Source organism: Mobula birostris, chromosome 8 (genome assembly GCF_030028105.1).
Source record: "Mobula birostris isolate sMobBir1 chromosome 8, sMobBir1.hap1, whole genome shotgun sequence".
NCBI lineage: Eukaryota > Metazoa > Chordata > Chondrichthyes > Myliobatiformes > Myliobatidae > Mobula > Mobula birostris.
Window position 1 is genome coordinate 65827944 of NC_092377.1, and position 9556 is coordinate 65837499.

Here is a 9556-nt window from a genome sequence, read left to right on the forward strand (position 1 = left end):
ATGGATGATATGCTAATAGACAGAAAAGGCCTCATACAGTCATTGAAGTCAAAGTAAAATTTATTATCAGAATACCTACATGTCACCACATACAACCCTAAGATTATTTTTCCTGCAGGCTTACTCAGTAAATCTGTAGAATAGCAACTAATAAACAGGATCAATGAAAGAGCAGGTAAAGCATAGAAGAGAACAAACTGTGCAAATGTAAATATAAATAAATAGCAATAAGTAACGAGAGCATGAAATAACAATATAAAGAATCCTTAAAGTGAGATTGCTCATCTCAGTAGATCTCAGTTTTGTTCAAGAGCCTGATGGTTAAGGGCTGTTCTTCTGAGTATAAATTCAAGCTAAGAACAAACATTAATTTTAAGAAATGTTATTTCAAATCCCATTTTAAAGGTTTTCATTTTGGGTATTCAAAGTGACTGAAGTTTGAAATAGAACTTTGACTATTTAGTCATAGTCATACTTTATTGATCCCGAGGGAAATTGGGTTTCGTTACAGTTGCACCATACTTAAAAATCCCATGCTGCTTGTGTTGAGCATCTTAAGTCATGCAAAATTAAATGTCTTCCGCTCAATAGCAAGTCTAAGTCCCAAATTAGATTTGGTCTTGCTGTACCATTTTGCCAATCTTGGAGCATTAATTGAATCATTCTTTTCATGGCTTGAGTAAAATTACAAAATTTATTTTGTGTTTTCAAGTTTTTGTCCAAACTGCAGCAGAAAAGGTAATCCATCATCCAGTTTATTTGGTTGTATTTGAGCTCACTACCCATTTGTAAAACACAGGTCAAGGATCAATGGAGTCCATTTTCAAATCAGTTTTTAGGAAATCTTTGGAACTCAATCCTTTCCGAATTCTATGTTGTAAATAATAAGTATACATTAATAGTTACTGGAAAAATATGAAATCCAATGTAATATTTTTACTTTCAGTTTACAGCTGGAGTGATATCCAAATTGCTGTAATATTGCTGCATAGGTGCTTTCCATGTTATACTTTTCTCTCTTTGTGGTCATCAAAGTCAGCAATTCTGAAAGCGTTAGGAGTATTTCTCCATTGAAAGTAGAATCAGTATTCATTTTTTTGTATTTAGAGTTGCAATCAATTGCACATTATGACTGAATGCTACAGGTTTGTTTGAAGCCACCTTATTTTTTTTAATAAATCTACTTCAGTAATAATAGAATGTATGAACTTTCTGTCAAATAACTTATCACCCTAAAGCTGAGTAAAAGGTAATGAAACATTTGTCTTTTGAAGGATCTGAGCCGTCTCTTTGAAGTTTATCTGGATCCCTTGCAAAATGAGACCTTCCTTACACAAGATGAGGTATGAAGTTTGAGCATTTATTTTCAGACATCTGGTAATTTTAGGCCAATATATTTCACAATTGCTCAGACCATGCAGAGAAAAGTACAAGGCCTGTAGGCCCAAATCCTACTACAGGATTTCACAGTAGTCTAAATTTACACATAGGTTTTCAATGCATGACTATAGATCTTGGGTGATGGTTGCATTTAAATAGTGGGGCAAAGGCTGATCGCGTCGCATCTTTCAAGATTGTGCAGGTTTTAGTCATTGTTTTCTTGTTTATTGGGAATATCTTATTTTAGCCCACACCTGGCTACATTTAGAACTCAGAACAATACAAACCTAAAGGAGGCCTTAGCTGACTGTTTCAGGTGCTTCTGTGGTCAACCATGAATCTGATTGTCTTCAAAACTTACTGTGAAACTATATGGTGATTTTCATGAGTGTATTTTTAGAGTGATGTAGTAAATGAATTTGACAAAATCTTTAATATAAATATAACTTCATTGAAGCCTGTTGTGGACAAGAAATAACAAGGATGCAAAATAAATTCTTGGCAGTTGAATGATTGCATCCTCTGACACAGCATTCTCTGTACCTTACTATGTGTAAGACCATAAGACACAGGAGCAGAATTATGCCATTTGGCTCATCATGTCCACACTGCCATTTGATCATAGCTGATTTATTTTCCCTCTCACCCCATTCTCCTGCCTTTATTATCAGAATTATTTCCCTATAAATTTTGATGTCCTTATTAATCAAGAATCTATTAATTTCCAGTTTTAATAATCCCAATGACTTGGTCTCCACAGCAGTCTACCTAAAGAAATCCCTCCTCATCTCAGTTTTAAGGGGATGTCCTTTTATTCTGAGGCTGAGCCCTTGGCTCTTGATGCTCCCAGAATTGGAAACGTCCTCTCCATTCCCACTCTAGCCAGGCCTTTCAATATTTGATAGGAGGTTTCAATGAGATTCACTCCCCCTCCCCCATTTTTCTAAACTCCAGTGAGTACAAGACCAGAGCCATCAAACACCCCTTATACATTAATCCTTTCTTCTCTGGGATAATTCTTGTAAACCTCTAGAGTATTAGCATCAATTGAAAAATAGCAGATGCAATATCAATCTTTAAGGAACATCACTTGTTACTGGCAGCCAACTTGAAAATACTAATTTTATTCTGACTTTTTGCCTCCTGTCAGTCAGTCAGTCAATCAATCTTGTATCCATGCTGGTACCTTGTAATACCATGGGCACCTGTCTTGTTTACCAGTCACACATGCAACATCTTGTCAAAACCCTTCTGAAAATCCAAATAAGCAATATCCACTGGCTCTCCTTTGTTAATCCTGTCTGTTACTTCCTCAAAGAATTCCAACAGGTTTGTCAGACAATATTTTTCCTTAAGGAAACCATGCTGACTTCAGCCTATTTTATTGTGTCCCTTCAAATATCCCAAACCCTCATCCTTAATAATGGACTCTAAAATCTTACCAAACACTGAAGTCAGGATAACCAACCTACCTTGCTTTGTATTCTGCATGAACTTGGATATAACACCTTCAGTTCTGTATTCACCACCCCTCCTGTCAAATTTGACTTGATGTTGCCTGAAGTTAGAATCTAATCACGTTCTAAATGTCTGTCTTGTTTTATTCTGGAGACTTCAGCAGCCTCTCCTGCATTCTCGTTCTCATTTACTGTATCCATTCTTTTCCAATCTGTTGCGCTCACCCCTGAGTGCCAGCATGGTTCAAGTAGAGCTCATCCCTTCCCAACAGCTCCCTGCTTCCCCAGTACTGCTGCTGATATCCCATGAATTCAAACCCACTTCTCACACACCAATCTGACCCTGGGGCAATATTCTTAAGTGAATCTGACTAACCATTCACCCCGTAACTGCTAAAGGTTTGCTTCCCTAACTATTTTACTGTGGCTGTAATTTAACCTTTGTGTGACTCATGACCAAAAGGTGTTCAAATGAATCATTTCCTTTGGTATGGCCACCTGATGCTTTTAAGGTGATCGCTAGCAAATGGATGAGGGTGTGAGGAACAAATAATTTAACACAATGGGCATAACCAGTTAGGCACAAGTAAGTACATTTTTAACAATTAAGCGCCAGGATGACAAATGTAAATTCACCGGACCAAATTTAGGGGTATTAATATGAAGCATTGTAGATAGAAATATCTACCCTATGAATTCGGCAGGGGTTATCTTGGGTTCCTTAATATCTTAGAAATTGTTTGCTAGTGTGGTTTTTTTCATGTCAGCCACCATGTTGAAATGCATCTAGATTATTTTTTCCAGTGAACATTTTAATTCAGTGATATTTGATGCCTTAATTCCATTATGTAGTTTACAGTTCATTATGCTGGTTGCTAGTTAACTTTGTTTTCCTTTTGTTGCTGTCAGTGGTCATGACAGCCGCAAGTAAAAATCTGCTCCTAATTAAGGTTAATGTGAACCCTGTGTGTAATCTTGATGAAGCATTTATACATCCTGTAGTTCGATTTGTATTTCCTGTGGCTCTGATGCTCAGACAAATGACAGTAATGAGTACTTGCATGGAACCGGGTACAAGACTTCTGCTAGTTCCTTGTTCTTGCAGATGGAGTCGCTCTTTGGGAGCCTGCCAGAAATGCTCCAGTTTCAGAAGATGTTTCTGCAGACACTTGAGGATGGTATTGCCTTATCACCTGACTTCAACAAGCTAGAAACTCCATCCCAATTTAAAGTATGTGAGGGAATTATATAGCACACATAATAAGAAAAAAAATTAAGTTTAAAATAGTTATATATCATTTGATAATAACCTATGCTGATTCTTGCTGACGAAGTATGAATGGTTAATATTAGGCCCTTTAACTAATACTAAACGGAGTAATTCAAGACCTCTATTTGGGTAATTTAAGAACTAAAGAAACATTGAAATATCTAGTTTGTGAGTGTGTGAATTACCATTATAGTCCTTATCATCTACTAAAATACTGCATCATCTGTACTCTACTGTGCAAATTGTTGTATAAAGTGGCTATGGTACACTCTGATTTCACTCTTCATTCTGATAATAAAGTAGTCTGCATTTATATCCAGATCAGATGTAGTACTTTGGATCTGGAGAAAACTCTGAAGTTATTAAGAACACTAGAACTTACTTTTTATATGTTGACAGGAATCCATGCCCTCACTTAATTTTGCCCGTAGTTCCTGTTCACAAGTATACATGCAAGAGTGCAACGATGTACTGATTTTGTAGATATGTTGATGTATGGAAGGAGGTGTGATTTCTATTGGGTATTCAATGGGTTTGGCATCATAGTAAAGGTGACTATTTAGCACCTAACACAAAATGCTCTGAAGAGTTTGTTGGGAGCCCCCTTCTTGAATCCGTGTTGTGACAATGCCAGTGTGTGATGGTTAATGATTCCTGGATTTTGATCAAGCAAGGAAAAAAGAAATAGGGATGTATTTCCAAGGTAGAATGATGTGTGACTTGTGGAAGAACTAAAAACATACCTTGTGCTAAATTGCAAGTTTAGGATATGCAATCAAAGAAGCTTATACCAGTATTAAAAGGATCATTTTTGGTGTCTGGGGGTGGGTTGATGTAGAGGTACCGGTCAAATGGGCTGCATTTCCCGAGATGGCCTGAGTTTTTTGGAGCTACACCCATCTGGACAAATGTACCTTGTGGATGGAAGGGTTCTTAAGGAGAAAGTATGCTTGCTGCACAATTATCAAGTTCTCATCTGCTCTTGTAGCCATAATTTTTCTGTGACGTTTGCAACTGAATCTCCAGCTTGCTGTTGGTTTGGATTTGCTATGAAAAGGGCATGTTGGAGGTAGCCAATTCACTTGCATTGTGAAAATGGTACATTTGTTACTATCAAATATGAATATTCCCCAGATCTTGGTATATCTGGGCATAGACGCCTCCATTACCTGAGGAGTTATGAGTGGACCTGAAATTCTGCAGTCATTGATGAATATTCCCATTTTCAAAGGAGATAATATGCAGAAAGTGATTAAAGTTGAAGTTGCTTCAGATGCAGGAATTGTCCACAGGAGTTCCTGTAGTTCTGGAGATAATTGGTGAGGCTTGGTTGCAGGAGAAGCAGGACTGGCAGCTCAAATGTTCTAGGGTGCCATTGTTTTAGACAATAATAGAGGGTGGGATTAAAGGGGAGAGGGTTGGCATTACGAGTTAGGGAAAAGGTCACAGCAGTGCTCAAACAGGATAGGCTGGAGAGCTTGTCTACTGAGGCAATATGGGTGGAACTGAGGAATAAGAAGGGGTGAACATATTAATGGGATTATAGTGTAGACCACCCAACAGTCCGTGGGATCAAGTAAAAGAAATTTGCAGACTGTTGCAAGAAACACAAGGCTGTGATTTTAACTTTCCACATTGTGATCAGGACTCCCATACTGTAAAAGGGCTGGGTGGGATCGAGTTTGTCAAATGTATTCAGAAAAGTTTCATTAATCAGTAGACATTCCAACGAGAGAGTGTGATACTAGATCTCCTATTAGGGAATGAGACAGGGCAGGTGACAGAAGTTTGTGTAGGGGAACACTGCTCTAGTGATCATAATGCCATTAAGAGAAATTTGGGTAGGTACATAGATGGGAGGGGTATGGAGGACGACAATCCAGGTGCGGGTCAATGGAACTCAGCTTATTAATCATTCAGGATGGACTATCTGGGCTGAGGGACCTGCTTCTGTGCTGTGGTCTTCTGTGACGACTTTGATCACCTTCCAAAATGCACAACCATCTTCCTTTGTTTTATTACTCAGTGGAGTTTCCCCTTGAACCCTAGCTTTTAAGGAGTTCATCATTCTTGCCTCACATAATGATTATTAGAAGTTTTGCCCATGTTTAGACTGTAAGTAGTCTGGCAATATATATTTTCAATTCTTGCATCTAGATGTCAGGATTCCAGAGAGCTAGTTCTGTAATCCTCAAATATGTCACAACAGCAGCTCATAGCTTCAGAATGGGAGAGGAAAAGTGAAGTCATTTTCATTTCTTGCATGCAAGTGGCCTCCTGGTTATAGTGCTGATTTATGGAATAACTTTATGCTGGAATTAGGACTGGATTGACTGGTGGATTTTAAGGCTGCCAAAAGTTTAATTTAAAGGAGCAATTTTTCTAAACCTGTTTCTTTGACCCATTTTTGTGCGTGACATTGTGTGGACAGAATCTTTGTTTCATACCTTCTGTTGGAAGGATAATTGGGCAGTTTTCACATAATATTAAATTGATTTGTTTCTGTTTCAGAAACTCTTGTTTTCCCTGGGTGGTTCATTCTTGTATTATGCTGATCACTTCAAACTTTACAGTGGTTTTTGTGCAAACCACAGAAAGGCCCAGAAAGTTTTGGAAAGAGGTAAGATATAAATATGTTATCAGTAGATTTTAATTAAACAATTAAGTTCATGTGGGGTTTAACTGCAATACTGGCTTATGCTGCATATTATTCATTGTTATAGTATGACTGAATTTAGTTGAATTTATGGCGATGAATAAGCACTGATCTTTTTTGCCTGAGTGGGGCCCCATGCAAAAGATTGTGTGCATACCCTATTGTTTTATAAAGGCTGGAAGGCATTTCTTACTGGTCCCAGAACCAAGCAAAGTAGGTGCTGCTTGTTAGGTGTTGAGGCTTAGCTCTGGATTTGTTGCCAATGAGTTATTTTAATAATAATATTTTCAAATGTCCCTGACACTCAGAAGCATTAGTTTGATTGCATTTATAATTTTAAACAACAAAAATCATTAAACAATGCAAGTTTAAAACAAATAGAGTGGCATGCAAAAGTTTGGGCACCCCTGGTCAAAATTTCTGTTACTGTGAATAGCTAAGCGAGTAAAAGATGACCTGATTTCCAAAAGGCATAAAGTTAAAGACACATTTCTTTAATATTTTAAGCAAGATTACTTTTTTATTTCCATCTTTTACAGTTTCAAAATAACAAAAAAGGAAAAGGGCCCAAAGCAAAAGTTTGGGCACCCTGCATGGTCAGTACTTAGTAACACCCCTTTGGCAAGTATCACAGCTTGTAAACACTTTCTGTAGCCAGCTAAGAGTCTTTCAATTCTTGTTTGGGGGATTTTCACCCATTCTTCCTTGCAAAAGGCTTCTAGTTCTGTGAGATTCTTGGGCTGTCTTGCATGCGCTGCTCTTTTGAGGTCTATCCACAGATTCTCGATGATGTTTAGGTCAGGGGACTGTGAGGGCCATGGCAAAACCTTCAGCTTGCTCCTCTTGAGGTAGTCCATTGTGGATTTTGAGGTGTGTTTAGGATCATTATCCTGTTGCAGAAGCCATCCTCTTTTCAATTTCAGCTTTTATACAGATGGTGTGATGTTTGCTTACAAAATTTTCTGGTATTTAATTGAATTCATTCTTCCCTCTACCAGTAAATGTTCCCCATGCCACTGGCTGCAACACAAGCCAACACAGCACGATCGATCCACCCCTGTGCTTAACAGTTGGAGTGGTGTTCTTTTCATGAAATTCTGCTCCCTTTTTTCTCCAAAGATGTAGCTCATCGTGGCCAAAAAGTTCTATTTTAAATTCAGCAGTCCACAAGACTTGTTTCCAAAATGCATCAGGCTTGTTTAGATGTTCCTTTGCAAACTTCTGATGCTGAATTTTGTGGTGAGGACACAGGAAAGGTTTTCTTCTGATGACTCTTCCATGAAGGTCATATTTGTGCAGGTGTCACTGCACAGTACAACAGTGCACCACCGCTCCAGAGTCTGCTAAATCTTCCTGAAGGTCTTTTGCAGTCAAACGGGGGTTTTGATTTGCCTTTCTAGCAATCCGACAAGCAGTTCTCTCGGAAGGTTTTCTTGGTCTTCCAACGTGACCTCCACTGTTCCTGTTAACTGCCATTTCTTAATTACATTACGAACTGAGGAAACAGCTACCTGAGAACACTTTGCTGTCTTCTTATAGCCTTCTCCTGCTTTGTGGGCATCATTTATTTTAATTTTCAGAGTGCTAGGCAGCTGCTTAGAGGTGCCCATAGCTGATGATTGTTGGGACAAGGTTTGAGGAGTCAGGGTATTTACAAATCTTTGAAATTTGCATCACCTGGCCTTTCCTAATGATGACTGTGCACAAGCCATAGCCCTAACAAGCTAATTAAGGTCTGAGACCTTGGTAAAAGTAATCGTGAGAGCTCAAACCTCTTGGGGTGCCCAGACTTTTGCATGGTGCTCCTTTCCTTTTTTCCCCCACTCTAAAATTGTACAAAACAAAAATAATACACTAATCTTGCTTAAAATTTTGAAAAGAATGTTTCATCTTTGACTTTGACTTTTGGAGATCAGTTCACCTTCTACTCACTTAACTATTCACAGTAACAGAAATTTTGACCAGAGGTGCCCAAACTTTTGCATGCCACTATATAACTTGCTCTGTTCCTGTGCTGTAGTCCTACAGCAATTGAATGGAATCAGGGAATACTGCTTGTACATCTGAAAGGATAACCAGTGTAAATGGCTCAGCTCCTGTTTGGCTGATTGATTCTTTGAACAGGCCAGGAGTGAATGGAGAAATCATCATTTTACTTCAGTCAGTTACTTAACAGCACTTACACTGAGAAATGCTTATGGTTCTTGCAGATTAGATGTTTCTCAGTGTAGGTGCTGAACCCAGGCTCTGTTTGCTAAAGATGCCAACTGATGAAGATAAAATTGAAATTGGAGCTGATATGCAAATTAAAACAAAAACTATTCCACCATTGGTTCAGAAAAAAAAGTTTTACTCAAGGAAAATTAAACTTAATGGCCTGTGGAGCAGTAGCAGCCTATTACTTGATATCTATTAATCATGTGCCTCATTAAGTTTTTTTTTGTTAATAGCATGCACTGAACACCTGTTTTATTGAGTTAGAATTATTCCTTTTCAATAGCTTACTACTTCTGATGACTAACATCTGCAGAATTAAACACAAGCTACATTTCAACTATGTAATTTTCAGATTTCACCACTTCTGATCCTCCACCCCACACCAAATACATTAAGAATGTTATTTTCAGTGCCATTTGTGGGTATCCTATAATTGGGAAAACTAAATGGGAGTATTTTTCTTTTAAATAAAAGTTGTAATTCAATGAAAAGGGAACTAATGCTTTCCCACATATATAATGAATAAACTCTTCTTGGGCTTCCAATTGGGTACAGGTATCAATTTGAACTGACGTT

The 9556-nt window shown here is 38.0% G+C and overlaps 1 protein-coding gene across 6 annotated transcripts in view; it reads left to right on the forward strand.

Annotated features, from left to right (window-relative positions):
* The window catches only part of LOC140201358 (rho guanine nucleotide exchange factor TIAM2-like), a 278281-nt gene that overhangs the window by 255103 nt on the left and 13622 nt on the right, over window positions 1-9556 (forward strand). For all 6 annotated transcript variants that reach the window (XM_072265342.1, XM_072265339.1, XM_072265341.1 and 3 more), the window contains 3 exons: window positions 1275-1343; window positions 3943-4068; window positions 6619-6727. In XM_072265342.1, coding sequence (XP_072121443.1) covers window positions 1275-1343; window positions 3943-4068; window positions 6619-6727 — 304 coding nt within the window. The remainder of the gene's footprint in view (window positions 1-1274; window positions 1344-3942; window positions 4069-6618; window positions 6728-9556) is intronic.